Here is a 19554-nt window from a genome sequence, read left to right as displayed (position 1 = left end):
GATAAATGCCTTAGTATGGAGGAAAAAAAGTTTGGTTTACATTTTCCAAATAAAATTGATTATTTTTTAACAAAATGCATGTCATAATAGAAAGATATTTTCTGCTGAAAAAGACTTCAGCAGAAGCTTTTCAGGTAGCTCTAGTAATCAAACACTCTGTTAAGATTGCTGGGTGAAAAGAGAAGTCATTGAGCCTCTATAATGCCTTAATGTTCTTTATGAATTCTCATAAGAATTAAATCCCTATATCACAATTTCTTTCCCCAAATGGATACTGTTGAGGTAAACTACATCTGTTTTGCATGTTACCTGTAAGATTATCAAAAGACTTTTGTTCTCTCTCTGATCAAATTTCCATGGTTTTTTAAATAAAAATTGTGTTCAGTGTTTGGCTAAACAATGGCTGTTTGGCCAATGTCTAGCATTTCTTTTTTGAGGGCAATTGTGCATGGAACAGAAAATTCTCCAACTCTGTCTTCTCTGTCATTGGAGAAACTAAGGTATATGGTAGAAGATTTCCTTTTTCTTTCATGTACATACCTTTTTTTTATGTACATAATACTTAGATCCTCCTGGACAGAGCTGAAATCTTTTTCAGAGGTCAAAACTCCAGAATAAAAATGCCCTATAACCAAAACTTAGTAATGTAATGTTTTAGAAAGCTGGAGTAGTGGTTTATAAATTTTGAAGACACTGCTTAGTGACTAATTTGCTATATATACAGCTGCAATGCAAGTTGGCACTTGTGGCTTGTAGGGCAGGAATAGCCTTCCATCTACTGATACAGTGCTGTGAGACTTTTTAAATCTATTTTTATCAACGTGTGCCTGACCATAGTCTCACTCACATGAAGGACAAAAGTAGTAACAAGCCTACAGACATGTAGTTTAGGAAGAAATAGATGAATATGAAAACCTCCTTATTTTTAAACAAGAAAACATAAACAAGCCACTGAATGTCACTGTATACTGTTTGTTGCATCCAGCTGCATGTATGCTTCCATCTGATTTGCTACATTAACTGTTTCATTTCTGTTACATCCAGACTAAGAAGCGTTAGCATTGAAGCTGCTGACCACACTTCAACTGGGAGAAGGGTGGCATCTGCAGTGGAGTTATGTGACTGTCCCCCGGGGTATGATGGTACCTCGTGTGAGGTGAGTATCGCCATGCAGTCTAGATCAGTTGTGCTAACACTGTGATAGTTGTAAGCAACAAGTGGCCCTGTGTTGGTAGAAAATACAAGAGAGCTGTCCATTCCTGTTAGGAATTCAGTGTACCTTGTCTAGTTACCTTTATTTCCAGGTGGTGGTTCATTATATTTGATAATATTTGAAATCTGAAGGTTTACACCTCTGTGGTAACATCTAAGTTATGAAAAGACATTTCTCTTAACAAAAAGAAAATGAAAGCAGTATTTGTGCTCTTCAGCCAATTGATGTTACAAATGCATGAAACTATCGCGATTAGAAGGAAAATGGCAGTTATCTGTCCTGTGCACAACAAAGCCAGATCAAATTATGTGAGTAATATGGTTGAGTTTCCTCTTTTGTTTTCCCAGGGCTTTGCCATTTGTCTTGGAGTCTTTGAGGACTGCGTGTGTGTTCTTGTGAGGATTGTTTCACTTTAGTTTGGTCTTGTTATAGATAATAACCTATACACATGCTCAGAAAATACCCGCTTTCATAACAAATTCATTAATTCACACAGAATGTGTTCATACAAGTATACATATGATTAACTAGCTCACGTGGGCATAGCTTGGGGTAAATAGAATCAAGAAAAAAAAATCTTCAAAAGCTTTGCCTTTAAGGAAATAATTTCAAACACCAAGATGCTCTGCTTCACAACACTACAAACAGTATGCCATTTACACAGGCACTCTAGGCATTTGCTTGTCAGCTCTCTTTTTCTTTAAAATCCTCCATGCTTATATGTGATATTTAGGGCTTAGAGTCTAGTTTAATGCCAAATGTGGTTGCTTGTTGCTGGGGCTAGATAAACTAATGTAGAAGGAAGGCCTGAAGGAATTAATGGATAGTTCTAACACTTCCAAAATGGTACAGACAGAAAAAAAAAATGGAGAAGAGTATTGCCTACCTTGGCTGAGAAATAATTCTGAAGTATGGCCATTGTCTGTCTGTTTGTCTTCAATTATTTGAAGAAAAAAGCTGGACAAAGTGTCATTGTGCTTCACACTTTTTTTTTCACTTGTCCATTTTTCCTCTTAATTCAGATTTAGGTGAGTTTTCCCAGCAAGCAGTTGGAAAGGCCCTGATTGCAGATGTTTCAATACCTGCTTTTGTTGTAGAACCTGAAGAACTTGGGTAGAATTACTGCCTTGGTGTTGCTGAAATTCTCTGTACAATGTTGTGTCCTTCAATGCTAAACCTTCTCTCCATTTCAAAACAGTCCCTGAAATTTCATAAATACTTAAGATAATATTTCACAATAGAAAGTACATATACAGATAGCTGCAGATTTGAAGTCTCTGTGCACACTAGCGGGCATGGACACTCTTTGATTCCTGCCCTGCCTGAGTGCTAACCACAGACCTATTGAACTAAACCACATTGCAGTCCCTACCTGTATGTTGGGTTTCCTCCTAAGACTGAAGGCCAAGAAGATATGATAGACTTCAGCATGAGCACACTTTTCCTATGTCTCCTCACTGAATTTCAGAGCATTTTGGACAGCTCAGAAATGCCATGTGACACAGCTGGCCTATCTTACGGTAACAATGATACAGTTAAAAGTTTTAGTTTCCATGCCTTTATTCACTGAATTAATTTCTCATGAGTCTTTTGTAGCAGAGGTTCAACATATGATATGCATTGAACAGTTACGCTTGATAGAAAACACGGGGAAATATTTTGGTGTTCTGAGTAGATGGTTGTGCTTTTTATAACAAAGACAAGCAAGGGAAAAAAAGAGAGAAAGTGAAGTTTTAGATTTCCAGGCAAACTAGCAGTTGAGAAAGTATGGAAAAATAAATTGAAAATGTGGATTTTTTTAGAAAACTGTATTTGTTTCTTCTGAATACTTTTGGCCTTGTCCAACACTTTGCTGCTTCTAGTTTCAACCTAGCAGAGTTTCATTTTTATTGGTTTTGTGCAGGTTTTCAGTTTCATTTTCTCTTCTTCATTTAATTTAATGTATGTGTTTGTTTCCTGCATAATGATGTTGTGGTACCTGGCACAGACTTATTTTCTTGCTGTGAATGTTTCGGCATGATCAGTCTTCAGAGGACAACCAATCCCATTTAAAATGTGCTGTCTCTTGTGAGATTGTTCCATTACACAAATTTTAAATTCATTTTCTACAAGATTCTAGTCAAAGAAAATTGTTCTGGTTTTGCTAGTATATCTGAGAAATTAACACAGAATTGCATGAGCATAGGTAAAGCAGATAAAATTTTAAATTTCTGTCGTGGTTTAACCCCAGCCAGCAACTAAGCACCACACAGCTACTTGCTCAGTCCTCCCCAGTGGGATGGGGGAGAGAACTGGAAGAGTAACAGCAAGAAAACTTGTGGGGTGAGATAAAGACAGTTTAATGGGTAAAGCTGAAGCCACGCGAACAAGCAAAGCAAAACAAGGAATTCATTCACTCCTTCCCATCAGCAGGCAGGTGTTCAGCCATCTCCAGGAAAGGAGGGCCCATCATGCATAAGAGTTAATTGCGAAGACAAACGCCATCACTTTGAATGTCCCCCCCCTTCCTTCTTCTTCCCTCAGCTTTATGTGCTGAGCATGACGTCATATGGCATGGAATATCCCTTTGATCAGCTGGGGTCAGCTGTCCCAGCTGTGTCCCCTCCCAACTCCTTGTGCACCCCCAGCCTACTCGCTGGTGGGGCGGTGTGAGAGGCAGAAAAGGCCTTGACTGTGTGTAAGCACTACTCAACAACAACAAAAACATCCCAGTGTTATCAACACTGTTTTCAGCACAGATCCAAAACATAGCCCCATACTAGCTACTATGAAGAAAATTAGCTCTATCCCAATCAAAACCAGGACAATTTCAAATACCAGTTGGACTCATATGTGATAGTTACTTTGCTCTACTCATGTGAATCTTCTGGCCTTTATTTGTAAACATCTTCACTTCTAACTGCTCTTCTCCATGAGATTTCCCTTTCTATCTACTCTTATTTCCACTGTGAAAGAAGTTGTGGTTAACTTGCATCACTATGAGAGTCAAGAACTTACCTGACTTTTGAACGTTATATTATTTCTTTTGTTAAGATCCCAATCTGCAATCTTTTATTTTAGTTCTGTTCTAAGCCTTGCTGTTGATATTCCATGTCTAAGCCCTTAGAATTAGTGACTTTTGGAGACTTACCTTGTGCAATGTCATGTATATCTGTGCACGAGATCATTCTTTTCAGAATCACCAAAAGAGGATTTATAGATCTATACAGAAACAGCTTAGGCAGTTGCATCTCATGCCACAGAAAAAAAATAGGGCAATTTCTTTTAACCTGTTCTTCTTTTTTGGATTTTGTAACTCTTATTTTGATTTACTCTCTTTTGTACTCTAATTTTAATTTATAGTATTTATAGATTTTGTTAGGAATGTGAAACCAAGAATGAAAAGAGAGAAAAATAAGGATAATGTCTCAGGTTTTGAAATGCTTTTTTAAAAGAATCATTTCAATTCATCTTCAAATTACTTTCATTTTTCACAGGAGTAAGACAAAAAGGGACATCATCTTATTTTTATAAAGGAGAATCTTCTTGTTAAGTTTTTTGAGACTGTATGTGAAGAGGAAGGGATTTTCTTTATTAAATGATATTTTTAGTATTCTATCACTACAAAACTTTGTATTAGCCAAGTGGTTTTCAAGGTCAACGCTCTGTCATGCACTTTTTTATATTATGCAAAAACCTTGGATCACATGAGCAGTCTTATTGAGGAAGGATAGTTTGCAAAAACTATAAAGCCATTTGTGAGATATATAGTAAGGAAGACTGCTGCTTGACATCTTATTATGAAGAAATGGAATAGCTGAATTTTCGCTGATGAATCACTGTTGTACGATGTCACCTTTCCTAAGAAAAAACTGGCCATGCATTTAATATTGATCTGAATTTAACATTTAAAAAAATAAAAAATCAGAGCACTTTCTTAAAGGGAAATGACTGTACTTTATATTTAAAAAGCGCAATTTGTAAACAAAAGGATGGCTTTGTTTTCAGCCTGTGCTTTATTTCAGTGTAGCCTTTTGTTAGACTCCAAACAAGAAAGACTAAATGGTATTTCAATTGCTCTTTGCAGCTGAACTTCTCAGAAAAGGTTTTTGTTGTTTTGGAGTTTTCTTCCCTCCTCCTCTCTATTTCAGTATTTTGCCTTCTGGCTATTTTTCAATCTGTACCTCTTGCTTTGATGCTGTCATATTTCAGTTCTTCATTTCTCTGCTTTATTTTACCATTTCAGAAGAATGATCAAGTTAAGGCTTCCTCTAATCTCACACCTGCCAATAAGGCTAAGGTCAGTGCAAAGCAGTAGCACCAGGAAGAACAACTTTCTAGAGAAATGTTGGTACTTTTATTAATTTGACAAGTATGTTTTTGTGTGTGCAAACATCAAAATCAAATATATTTTAAAAATCCCATTCCTTTCTCTGTTCAAGTGAGAATTTAACTTTTTATCTAATTTATCTTGCAGTCTTGCTGGCCTCAACACAGGCGTGTGAATGGCACAATTTTTGGCGGAGTCTGTGCACCATGTACATGCTTTGGCCATGCAGAGTTGTGTGATGATATCACAGGAGAATGCCTGGTAAGTGTCACTACAGGAAACTTGATGGACATGGCCAACATCAATTCAATATACTTGTGCAATGGAATTAATGACCTCTGAGACCTGAAATACTCAAAGAGAAAAAAGCCCATGATTAACAGAAGAGATCTTTATGTTCAACTCTTGCTGAAGTTAAGGATCCCCTCATACCATGATATGGTAGCTTCTGCAGTTAAACAAAAATAATTTTTTATTCACATCAGATTTATGTTTTGAAATAGAATCAATAGTATAAGGTATGGCATGCAGAAAGTAGCAAGTATATCAATATTCTTCCATGCAAGATACATCTTTGCCTCCCATCTGTGTCCTGCAGTGTATTCAATTTATAGTATGTAGCAGGTAACTTTGTAAATTCTATTCTAGTATGACAAGAAGATATTGTTAATGGTTTCCTTCATCTAAATTCCTACTAAACATTGAAGAAACACTTAACAAATTGTATGTTAGAAAAATAATAAAAACATATGATTTGGGCTAAATCAACTTTTTTTTTCTTGTAGGCTATGGAGAATTTATGTAGTTACCTACTAATTTAGCAATTAAATCTGTGATATTATCCATAGCAAGCCTACCAGCACACCACTATTTCCAGTCCGTTCAGTAGCCTTTTGGAATGGGTGAATTATGCTGAATAGACTGTTCTGATTAACTCAAGGGCATTTTTAGTTTTATATTGTCTGACATGGCACAAAGCTTGAAACAACGTCTCTCATTTCATTAGTCTTGCAGAAACACAATTTGAGCCAGTGCCAGTTTAGTGGGATATCAAACTCTCATTTCCCCACAGAATTTCAAGCAGACTCTGTATTGTGCATGTTTCTAAATGTTCCCTTTTATTTCCTTAAGAAAAAGCTGCTGGGAAAAATCCAAAATGAAAATTCAGGCTTTTTTCAATGTAGTTTGGCACTTACAATTATGTTTTGCCCATACAAGATGTTTAATTGCATTGCAGTGCAAAACAAGATGTCCTTAATGTGTGGATCAGTGAATTTTTCAAATTGCTTTTTCATGAATAGAAGCTTAAAATTATTCTAAATTTAATTATACCGTAAGTCTTAAAGAAGTACCTAGGGTGAAAAATATGTATGACGTGGCAGTCATGTTTTGAATACTTCACTTACATGCAGTTAAAGTGTTTATCACTAGGGTAATACAGATTTGTGTTTCTTGACAAAGGTAAAATTTATTGCATTAGTGACTGTAGCCTCCACCTGTAATGTCTATAACATCAGTGGGATAAAATCAATTAACAGATAAGAAAGGGAAGGAAGAATCCCGTTTAAGGTATATCATAACTGTTGGCTATTTTGCTTAGGGGTGCAAAGCCAGATGCAAGTTCTGAGGTTGCTTGCCTCTGTGTCTTCAAATTTTAGCCCATGCGTAAGTTCCCTCTTTATTTTTGTCTGTAGCACTAGCCTGGATATGAGAGGCGGCCGTAGGGTTGCATACTGGAGTGCTTTTGCACTTTTCAGCTGATGTGAACTATTGACTGAGACAGTAGAGCTCCCCCTTCTGATATTTCAAGGGTGCTGGTGTAAAGATAACAGCACTGACAAGGAAGTGGAAAATACCCAGTTGAAAATGTACTTTAATCTACATGCGTTGCCAAGCATTCTGTATTTTATGTGTTCTGTCTGAGCTTATACTAGATCATGCTATGAAGAAGAGGCACACAGGGAGCTTAAAATCAGTTCTGGATTTTCTTGCAGCTTACTTTGAAAACACTGTAAGTGAAGGTAGATTGGTTAGTATTCATGCAGGCTATTAAATGCTGCTATTCAGTTTGGATCATAAGCCTTTTGAAGTGAAAGAGAGAAGTCTGAATGCTGAAAAAGAGAAATGTTTCACATCAAAGGCATTCTTTCTATTGAGGTTTACACAGCCTTTTGGCCTCCTTATTATTATTCATGGTGTTTTTTCAGTAATACAACAGACAATTTAGGCACCTAATTTACTGATATGATACTTCTTTTTGGTCTTCCTTAGCTTTGAAATGTAGTTGAAAAGCAGCTGAAATATGTTTTTGACTCATGATAAAAGCTCAAATCATCTGCTTCGACATAGGCCTGTATAAAAAGCTCATTTTAACGCCTATCTTGCAGTAACCTGCAAAGCCCTTTGATCCCCACAGCAACCATATAGAGAGCGGCATGATACATCTTTCTCGTTACCATCGTGATATACATAACTGCTTTGGTACATAGGGCAAGTTCTAACATTCAGATATACTCTTTTGTAGTGTTACACACACATTCACAGTAGCTTTAGGAGGTTGGTTAAACCTAAACCTTGTGAAAAGCAAACACATTTCAAGGTGTTTCATTCATTGCAGGATATTATGTTCCTATTAGTAAGCCCAGAGAAAGCAGATCTTTATCCCATAAGATGTGCTCAAATTGCTAAGTGGGCAGTCCCCAACGGCATCCATTTTGTGTTTTATTCTTTTGTGTGTAAACAGCATATACCATGTAGATTGAGGCCAGTGTCAGAGATAGTGGACAAGTGCTTTAGACAGGAGCAACAAAATGTCTTCACCCATCTTCATATGCACAGTAACAAAATGACACATCCTAAGCTAAATGCAGTATAGGCTGTATCACTGGTGAAAATTACGTAAAGCCTCTGCAACATCCTGATTGCATGTGTTCCCCACCAGGAAGAGGAATTGTCCATGTAATCTTGACATTACAATAGTTTGAAAATGCCAGAAGAGCATATTCATGCTTCCAAAGACGTAATGCCATTGTCCGGTCTAGATGGCTGGGGAATACACTAAAATAGGCACCCAGGCTTACCCTGGTGCTTTCTTTAACTAGCTTAAACTAGCAGCTTCCCTGGTTGTCTCTGTGACAGATATCCTGAGGAAGGGCAGCAGCATGCCAAAGGCACTTTGAACTCTGTCATACTCCCTGATTAAAGTTTTATTTTCATCACTAGCCTTCTACTCAGACTATTTCTTTCCATATTCGTATACACTCAGCTGCATAAGCAGCTAGGCAGGAATGGTGTGAATTTAGCGTTCCCTGATCCTGGTCATAAAGGTGTTCATTTGGTTTCTGCCGAGCGGGGGAGAGCCGGCTCGGTAGGAAATGGTGGAAAACACACTCCAGGACATCAACAATAAAGTCTTTGGGCAACAAGGTCTGAGTCATACATAAAATTTTGGACAAAAATAAAATTCACAGTCTTGCTTACTCACAGGTTGTCTAAGTGAAGTTTCATGGTGTTTGGAGATAAAAGAGGTCCAGAAAATCGATGCATTCAAAATAGTTTTGAGATCCAGTACCTGGAATTTGAAAGCATAAAGATTTGGGCATAAATCGTTCCTGGTTACAAAGACTATGGATCTGTGGAACAAGGCATTGATTTTACCAGAACCACTAGATCAATGTGTTGGAACAAACTATATTTCCAAGGGAATAAAAAGAAAGCATATATAATGTACTGAGCAGGTTAGGGACAGTTGATCATGATCTTCTTTATACCCAATCTCATCACAAAAAAAAAAAAAAATTATAAATGTTCCTATGAACATGAAATTAAGACTTCACAGGTTTAAGCATGTTTTAAGGAAATAATCTCATTATAATTAGACATTGCTCAAACTAGATGATGCTCAATACCATTGCTATACATTTGACAAGTTTCAAACTGAGGTTCAACCGATTTATATCAAGAAACCACAATTTTTTCATGAGTATTGATAATATCTTTAGAAGGGCTAATAACTCATCTACTTCAGTACTTAAAGTGATCTATAAATTAGGCAAATTAGTATAAAGTTAATGCATCACTGAAGAGAACAGGCAAATTATGTCACATCTGCATACTACATAATGCTTGTTCTTTGTCCTGCAAAATCCAGACTGGCTCAGGGACAAAAGTATAGGACCACAGAAGATTGTTATTTCTCACCTAAACTCTAACATATACACAGTGCAACATATGCTTAGATCTTGGTAGTGTATGTGTGGGGTTCTTTTCTTTCTTGTTTTTAAATTTACTGATTCATGGTGAGGAAGTAAGCAGATGGAGAGATCTGGATTGAGAAGAATTAGACACAGTGCTTGGAAATGACTGACATTAGAGTTTCAGAAAATCATTCATGGAAGAGAAGAAGGTCAGCTTTTTGTAACATGAATTGTTTTCCTACAAAATGGAAGGTTTCAGGTTTTTTACTTAAAAAAAGCAGAAGCCGCAAATACCACTCTGTAAGAGATGCATAGCTTTAAAATAGTGTGTTAGCTCCTCTCACTTTAATAACATCCTTGACATATAAGCCATTCATATTCTTCAAAAACATTAAGATATGTCTAAGGATATTTAAAGCTAAATTTAACACAAAAGAAGAATCCATTATTTTTCAGAAAAAGTACAAATAATTTGACATGATGCCTTAAAAAAGTTGAATTGCAAAGGATTTTTCTTTTGAAACACTTAAATTATTTTTGTCACATCTTCTTTTAAAAGCATATCTTAATGTTCCCAGATACTTTTTCATTATGGCCAGTAGATTCTTTTTGAATGACAGCATATGAAATAATTATCAAATGGGCTTAAATGACCTAATGAAATAGAATTTAACCCAGCTGATGGTTCTAAAGCCATCATTTTGTTGGACTAAAAGTCTCAATAATTGGTATTAGCTCACAATCTACCAAATATGTGAAAATGTAATATTGTGACTAATGCTTTCATTTCAAAGATATGCTGATTGTATATACAAACAATAAGAATGCACCCTTTAAAACAGCATTTCTGGAGACAGATGCTTTTGACTCCGGCGTGCTCATGACTGAAACGGGTGTTGTGCTTTTTCATCTGCCCAAATGTATGGTACTGGCTATGCAGAGCACAATGCAAAAAACTTTCTACAAAGCATTGCAATCCTGGGAAGTCATGAAGAAGAAATCGGTGTTCCTTAGAATAGTGCCATTTTCTTTATTCTTTATTGAGGATACATTATGTCTTTCAGGCAGTAATGGTGTTATCAGTCAGTGCCATATGCATGACTTATTGCAAATGAGAAAACAGCTTTAAAGTGTTCTTAAAAATATTTTAAATTAAATCATAAGTTTGGAAATACCTATGCCTTTAAAAGAAAAACCCTCAAGAGTTCTTAAGCAGCAGCTTGGGTGAAACAGATTCTAGATTTGATCTGACCCATTGCCTAAATCAGATCAGAATACAGCCCATTAAATAAAATCTCTCTCATGGCTTTCATTTTGACCTTTTCAAGTTGCCACATGCTTTTTCAGCCTATACCCAAGCACATCAAGATGGCATTTAAGAGCCAAAACCATTTCTTCTGCTTTCTCTGTTTTCACACTGTAAAAGGGCTATGCTTGGGTGTCTTGTAGCAAATAGCAGTAAAAGGAATAGTGTGGTGTGGTAAAAATGTGCAAAAAAAAAAGGAAAGAGTCTAAGCCAGAAAAGTAATTTGCTGAGCCTGTCATGGATTCTGCCAAATTATTTAGAATTTTTAAATTCTATATGGTGACGGGAAAGAAGAGCAAAAGAGGTAATTACTTTTTAAATCTTGATACTTACAATCATCATAGGAAGCCTATTCTTAGAGGACCAATTCCCATTCTGCTGAAAGATCATTTAATCTGAGATCAGGCCAAAGCTTATATACAAAAGTGCAGATCTAGTGCTGCCATTTTTATGTAGTACGTTGATGTTTCATATGCTCAGATAAACTGTCTCTTGTATTATGAAAGCCAGTCACATACACGAACACAAACTGTTGGATAAGGCCCAGTATGCAGTATAGTCATCCTTGTTTCTATTTATAAAATAGAACCTGGATGCTATTCTAGCAAACAAGTATTAAGTAAGTAATTCAGGCTTTGCTACTGTTCACAAATATTTTTAGTATCCTGCTAGCCATATACCTTGTAAAATGAGCTAATGCACTTAGATGTGAAATGTAACAATTCATTTTTATAAATTATATAGTCCGGGCTGTGTTTCTGGAATCAGCATCTGAAAACTGTTTGTCACAAGGTATGGCCTGTTGCAACACTGCAATACTAAACGTGTTTTGTGCTGCTCTGAAGGTTGGTTTTCTTTAAGCAAGCTGAAACAGTAATGCAGCTGTTGTATGGTAGAAAGATAAAGGTCTGCAGTTAAATATTCTTTTTGTTTTGCATAAAGAAAAGGTATCCAAAAGAACACAAATGCCTGACACTTGTGAAGCACTTATTGCGACAGCTAACCTCTAGAACTAGTTCTCAACCAGCAGCAGAAAATTAGAACATATGTTGAAAACCTCTTACAGTCCTGTTGAGAGGATGAGCTAGGTGAATGACCTTCAAGGACTTTCCATACGCAAGTTTTCTAATTGTGAATTTATACTGTTTATCTTCTGTTTAGGACTGCAAACACAACACAGGTGGTTCATATTGTGATAGATGTCTTCCTGGCTTCTATGGTGATCCTACTAAAGGGACAGCTGAAGACTGTCAGCTGTGTGCTTGTCCCCTCAATATACCTTCTAACAAGTAAGATGTATATTTATTGCATATTACACTTTTTCACTTAGTAAATTGCATAACTTTTTAATTTATACTTTTGTATGTACACTTGAGATTCTTTGTGTTTTAATCAATATATTCTGCAATATAAACTTCTATTCTCTTTTTACAATTGTAGAGAATGCTTAGCTTTGCTGAGAGGCAAAGATAAAGACAAAAGCTGGATGGGACTAGGCTAGAAAGAACAACACAGAATTTGGATGACTACTCTTTGAATCAATAACTAGTGTTTGCTTTTCTGTCCTCCTTAAGAGTAGATGTTTCTAGTTTTAAAGCTGAATTTACCAAATTGACATGTGGGGTTTTTTTAATAATTGAATTTAAAGTCAATTTATGTTCATTAGATAAACCAGTGATTTCTTCTGCCTTTAATTTTCCTTTTCTTCCAGTCAACGTTCAGTGATAATATTGACTTGTTTGGAGTCTGAATTCAGCCTTAGATCTTGCAAGTGAAAATATTTTGTCAGCATATCTCAGAATAATCCTTATAAAATTGTTTTATTAAATAAAAATAATAGTGAAAAGTTAATCAAAACTCTGATCTAAGAACATATGTTTCCCTCATTACAAAAGCTTTTCTGTGCTACTTGCTACCTACAGTTTAATAGACCAAGTGGCTTGAACATTTTTTTAATTGGTTGTGTCCCAGTCAGTACCTGGAAAATAACAATACCAACATCATTTGATATGATGTAGTTCAAGAAAACTGTTCTGAATCTTGTCTGGTTAGCTCTTCTTGTGCATAGAAAAAAAAAAAAAAGGAAACTGTGTGTATCAGTTTGAATTAGCACATTTGGTTTAAGCCATCCAGTATGGCTTCAGAGAAAAGGAGCCCTCGTGCAAGTAGCACATGTCCAGATGACACAGGAGAGCTGGTGTGGTGCAACACATACAGTAATTGTTCAGGAAGATCAGGAACCATTGAGTATGTGTCTGACATGTTTGCAGTGGTAACTAATGCTTGCTCAAATTCCAGACACAAATTGGACGTGTCTCCCTTCTGAAAAGAATCACTGTTAGCCCGTATAAGCATTTCAGAAGGATTGTAGGATTGTACTGGAAGATTGTAAACTGTGCACAGAGGCTGCCCCATCCCAAGCTTTTTACACAGCTTAAAAGTTTTAAGTGGTGATAAGAGTTGATAAATCCACTGGAGTTTTCTCCCTTCAGCCCTGCATCTTCTACTTCACCCCATTTTTCCCAGAACAGAAGTCAGATTCTGTGAATGAAATGCACTTTACTGTTTAAGAGTATAAAGAGTGCTTCTTAAGGTTAGAGGGCAAAATGCATGGCTACCACCCGCACAGAGAGGGAGCTCTTCAAGATGCAAGTAAAGAAGAGAACATCATCTGAATGGCAGTGTACCAACATAAGGCACAGATGAACCAGATTTTGCTCTTAAGTAGTTCAGGCTAATGCTGTTGCGTACAGTGGCATTGTGTCCTATTAAAATTGCACTGATCAGGGCAGGAATAATTTAAGCACTTATCAGCAGAAATTCCAGGGGATTGTAGAACGGGAGCCTGCCTTCCTGTTATCACAGCTCTTCAGTTGGTTTTATTAGGTATACATGGGTTTATTATGTCTGCTGGTCAGGCATGGTTTCCCTGATGTCCTCGTTGCTTTCACATACTTAGTATTTCCTTGCATAGTTAATTAATTCTCTTTCTCTTGTTTGAGAACACTGTACTGACAAAGCAGGAAGAACACTATCACATTTATATCTTGTGCAGATGTGCAACAAACCAAATCAAATAGATTGAATTTAGGTTTTTATTGGCAAAATGCCTGGAGACCTCTATTCCTCTATTACGTATTCATCAGAGTTCTGGCTACTTTACTTTCCTTTTTTGAAATTGAACAAGAGAGTCCCCTTTTTCATATTTAGTTTTCTTGCAAAATATAGGTGTGAAACAAACACAGAATATAAATGTTCTTAAACTGTGAAACAGTGGGAAACCTGAACCCTACAAAGTTTAGCCCTGCATTAGAACTGTGCAATAGCTTCCTGTTTCTAATGCTTTGTCAAAGCAAAACTGTGAACAGCATCCTCAAGCTTTGTAGAACGCATTGTAAGGTTCAAGCTCTCATGACCTTACAGTTCTAGACCAATTATTAAATTTGTTTATGAGGAAAAAAAGAGGTTGGTAAAGATTTAATACATTACCTGAAGGCTGTTACAATACTCATTTTGTTTTCTTTCTTAGTTGGCAGTGAGTTTGGTATCCTAGGGATAATATATGTAAACAATTCAGATTCCTTCACACGAAAAATAAAGACATTTCTTCCAAGCTTATGTCACTGTGCAGATGTAGTATATGTCATGTTATTTCTGAATAACCTAACAAGTGGCTAATTTATGTACAAATGATTATAAGTAGCTGTCTATAGATATTAATACCTGTAGTATTTAATTCCTAACATGGCATGACAGGGCATCTGTAGGTCTCTAAGCTTAATACTAAGTTCCTGGCACATAGAGAATATTGTTCATGTAATGAACCTCTGAGATATATTCCCATTAAGAAATCAGATTTGTCTTTTATAGCAGTGTCTTATTGCTTTATGATGTTTATAATGGTTCCCATCACTGTTTTCACAGCATCTGAGTCTTTTTCTCTGCAATGCCACATAAGGTGGAGAAGAACTGTTCTAGCCATTTTAGAAATGTGGTGGTGATGGTGGTGTTCTATAGTTAACTTAAGCTGATTTAACTGCTGCTTATTCCCTCTCCTCTTTCCTAATGGCAGTAGTTTCCATATGCAGTCACTGAAGCCAATCATAAAACTGCCTTCTGAAGCACAACAGTGATAAGTGACTTGCCATATGTCAGAAGAGAATGCTTGGCCAAATCAGGAAACTAAAATTAAGTTGTCTAAGCTTGTTTTCTAGATCCTGGGCTATATTTTCATCTTTTTGCATATATCTCCATATTTGTACTTATATGATGCAAATGAGATGAATACCCATATTATAAATGGCATATGTAATGCACACTTGACTTCTTCATCTTATCTCTTCCCATTAAAGCGTCACTCTTACAAACTGTTCTAACATTCTTAGTCTTTAAGGAGTTTCAAATAAACTGTTGGGGTATTTTTTTCATTGAAATTATCAGACTTACTACTATATAATTCTTTCTACCAAATCTAGATATCTGGGATAAATTGCTGCTTTTCTATTGAAGTGGCAATAAATTTAATATGGGTAGTGAAGACCCTGACAGGAATGTTTTATCACTGGAAATGGGAGATAGAAGATATCTCACTCAGCCTGGGAAGGTCACAAGTAAACTCATAGCATGTGAACTAGGAATTCGGCTTGGTCTCAGAATTGTAATATTTTCTTGGAGAATTAAATAAAACCACAAACTTATTTCCAAGAGATGTTTTCTATAACATGCCTGTAAGCCTTTAGGAAGCTCTGTCTCCCAACACAGACCTATCACATATATACCCATACTGTGTATTCATACTTGTCCCATGTCCTGACTGGTATTAATGTTGTTACCTTATGTAAAAACTGAAATGGGTGAAGAGGAATCAAGAGGGACTAAGATTTTTTGAAGCTTGTCTTGACAGATCAATACACACTGTTCATTAGCATTTATCTCTAGTGAGGAATGAGATTCTAAATAATCAGGAAGATAAACTCTTCTTTTCTCACCCTGCTATCACATATTTCCTTTATAGTATGCAGATGGGAATTTCTCAATATATTAATGTTTAGTGTTAAGCTGTGGACTGACTGTTAAGTCACAGAAAGAATCAAAGATGCTAGGTCTGAGCATAACCTTTAAAACATGGAAATTCTGCTATTAATTATTATGGCTTAGTAGTAATAAATACTTAATTATTATTATCTTTAAAATTTATGCAGTTGAATTCAGAGCTCTTGATGGAACTGTAGTACAGTCAATCTTGTGCAGTGCTCTAATGAGCTGTGATAGCATCTCCACAAAGTTTCCCATGTAGCTCTTAGAAAGAGTGAGGTTGGGACTGACAAGCAGGATCTTATTTGAAATAAGTCAGGTGCTGCTGATTAGATTCAATGATAATGTGTTCCTCAGCTGAAAATTGCTTTCATTGCTATTTAAAAATCGAATGAACAATTACTGTTTCTTCAACTGGCTCTTCATGCATTCATGAATCTAGTCTTAATTGAATGACATTGCAAAATAACACAAACATAATCCTTATGGGAAAGGAAAATCCCAATACCTGTCTGTGTTTACTGGACCTCACCTTCCAACATTTTTCTTACTGATCTCTTACATCTGTGGGATAACTTGCCCTGTGACAGATAGGGTATTTATAAATGGAAATAATTTATAACAGAAACAGAACAAAGAGTAACTGAGGTCAGATCATAGGATGGATGACTCCTGAGAAGTGGAGTCCAGTCATGAGCAGGTAATCACATTACATGATCCTAATTAAGCTTTTCTATCTTCCCTGTGCCTATTAATTTCCAGAAACTTTCATCGTATATCCTGCTTTAATTTATCCAAGGTTGGATTATGTCTATTTGTTATTATTGTAGCATGAACTTTTACCTTGAACATACCTTTCTTCTGATGTCTTTGTTAGAGCAATTCCTTCTCAATGTCTGTTTTCCTAAGTTACAAAATATAAGTTTAATGACGTCTTTTCAGATAGATGCTTTGTTTTCCTGTTGTGAATAGTCAGCCCACTATGCACCTGCACATTCTTCTATTTTTTTTTTTCCTATTTCTATTTTTCTATTTGGTTGACCAGAATTGATTACTATTATTTGGATGAGGCCCTATAAAGGTGCTCGTATATCTCTGTCTTTAATAAACATTCCAGAATGATAGAACAACAGGTTGCCTCTTCCTCTGTGCTGTGTCTTTTAGAGGTTTCCTCACAAAAGTGTGTTAAGGGAGAAAGATTATGGAAAGCAAAATGCTAAACAGTGAAGGAGCACGGTTCAGAGTTAAACATGGACATCGAGAGGTGGAGCTTGCAAATGCCTACACTATCCTTATTTATTAAAAGGAAAAAAAAACAGCTAAAAATAAGTAGAACATAGAAAAGAGGTGAAGCTTTCTACTCTGCAAGCTATTCTTGAACTTCAGTGTGCCTGCCTGGCCTGTTGCTTGAGGTCGTTGGCACTCGATTTAGTCGCATGCACTCTCTGGGAAGCTGCACCAGATATTTCCCTTTTTGCCCCTCCCCTTTCTTGTTCACTGGGTTCCTTTCACAGCCGGTTATACGCAAAGTTAACTGAGCTTTCAAATCAGTTGTCCTTCAGAAAGATTTATATAGGGGCCATATCATGGCTTAGATTGTTTCGCCAGGCCCTCGGGGGCACAAACAAACAGCTGTACATTCCTGCCTTTTTAATGGTATCCAGACCACTCGGTGGCAGGCTCAAGTCCCGTAATAACAGGCTATTGGGATGCTGCCATCCGTTACTCTATATTCAGTGTCGCAGAAATAGCAGAGTCATTCCAAATTCAATTTGCTGGTCAAACTTAATCCCCAAGTCCTAGACCAGAATCGCTTTTCCTGGGCACTGTTTTGCAAATTAATGATCTCTGAAGTGGGAAGAGAGCTATGCTGCTAAAAATCTTTTCTTTATGTTTCTTCCTTGTCCCTCTTCTTACCCAATATCAACACCACAGCTTTAGCCCAACATGCCATTTTGACCGAAGTCGTGGATTAATATGTGATGAATGCCCAGCTGGGTACGTGGGACCACGCTGTGAAAGGTAAGCAAGCATCATGCTTTTAACCATATGAGATATGAAACAAAAGTATCTATCACATGAAACTGTTCTACCTTTTTATTACTTCCTCTTCTCGTCCCCATTCCTGTGTTCTGAAACTCTCTGAATAAATTCCTGTGCATCTTCCTCTGATATTGTGTCCATGCATTTGCATATTTCTAGTGCTTGTTTTATTACTTGATGGTAAAGTGCAAAGCTTCCAAGAAGCATTTGCTGAGAAGAATCTTTTTTTTTTTAAATTATTTTTCTATCTTTTCTGTCACTCTTCTGAGATTTTTTTTATAATTATTTTGTCTCTTTTGTCATTTGAATGTTTAGAGCACGGTGAATCAAGTATTCAATAAATTACTGATGTGTCTTTTTGAAAAGTTAATATGCATCAAAAATACAGTTCTTCTAATAAGTTATTTGTTGATTTTAATTTTTTTAAAATAATATTTTACATTTTTGTTACTTCTAGTTTTGTGTTGCAGTCTTTGTTTAGCAAACAGAACAAGCTAGGTTTTAATGACAAAAAAGATAATTCCTCTTTGTCATGTACATAGAAAAGCTCAATACATATTTTCCACACTTCATTACTACCTATACAAAAGACAAATTAAAAAAGTATGTCTAGTCTGTCTTTGGCTATGACAGGTCTGAGTGCCCTGTTAGTACTGAGAGAGAAAGTTCTCTCCCCTTCTTATATCCTGTTATTCTGAAAGGATCACATGGAGAATTTAAATGAAACAGAAGGCTAGTGTGAGTGCAGGTGCTAAGCTCCTGGGAACCCCCTTCCACAGGACGTGAGACCACATCGACAAGGGATATCATCAGTGTCTGCACGCCTTTCCGTCCCTTGGGATTTCGCATGGATGGAACAGCTTTCAAGAGCAGTTAGTGTGCCAGGTGACCTCTGCTAGTTGTTTGGAGGTCGTGATGAGTCAGCATTGGCTTTGGCTCCATGATCCCAGTACCCTGTGACCCTGCAAATGACACCTTTTTTAAGAGGGGTCGGGGGAGCCAGATAACTATCTAACACCTGGCTAGACACTTATGTGGCATGAAAACATGGCACTTCTGTTTCTTGCTAGGCTTTTGCCATTTGGCACTTCCATGAGCTGCTTGCAGCATTTTCCAACATAAACCCTGAAAAAAGGTAAGGCCTCTGAATGAAGACTTAAAATAGGAAAAGTGGGAATGAACCAAGAGGAAGAGCCAACCAGAAAAGCAGGGATCTGACCGTATGCTGTGAATCACGCTCTAGTCCTGTCTTTCCAATTTACATTTACAACTACTTCCTTTCAAATCCCCTGTTGTGCTATATCTGTCCTGAAGTGAGAGTGCAGGCTGTCACCTGTTTCCACCCATCATCACTGAGTCTGCTCCTGCTGTGCACTATTTCTGCCTGTCTTTTCCTGTCTGTCTTGGAAGTCATCACCTTCTTTCAGCTAGTGGGCTGTGAAGCTAATGACAG

At 36.7% G+C, this 19554-nt stretch overlaps 1 protein-coding gene across 1 annotated transcript in view; it reads left to right on the top strand.

Moving 5' to 3' along the window:
• The window catches only part of LAMA2 (laminin subunit alpha 2), a 290911-nt gene that overhangs the window by 122754 nt on the left and 148603 nt on the right, over positions 1 to 19554 (top strand). The window contains exons 15-18 of the mRNA XM_075707711.1: positions 1045 to 1156; positions 5670 to 5783; positions 12186 to 12313; positions 17994 to 18080. Of these exons, the coding sequence (XP_075563826.1) occupies positions 1045 to 1156; positions 5670 to 5783; positions 12186 to 12313; positions 17994 to 18080 (441 nt within the window). The remainder of the gene's footprint in view (positions 1 to 1044; positions 1157 to 5669; positions 5784 to 12185; positions 12314 to 17993; positions 18081 to 19554) is intronic.

The sequence above is a fragment of the Pelecanus crispus genome, chromosome 3 (assembly GCF_030463565.1).
Source record: "Pelecanus crispus isolate bPelCri1 chromosome 3, bPelCri1.pri, whole genome shotgun sequence".
NCBI lineage: Eukaryota > Metazoa > Chordata > Aves > Pelecaniformes > Pelecanidae > Pelecanus > Pelecanus crispus.
Note: the sequence above shows the minus strand (reverse complement) of the source record. Positions and strands in the feature narration are given on the sequence as shown.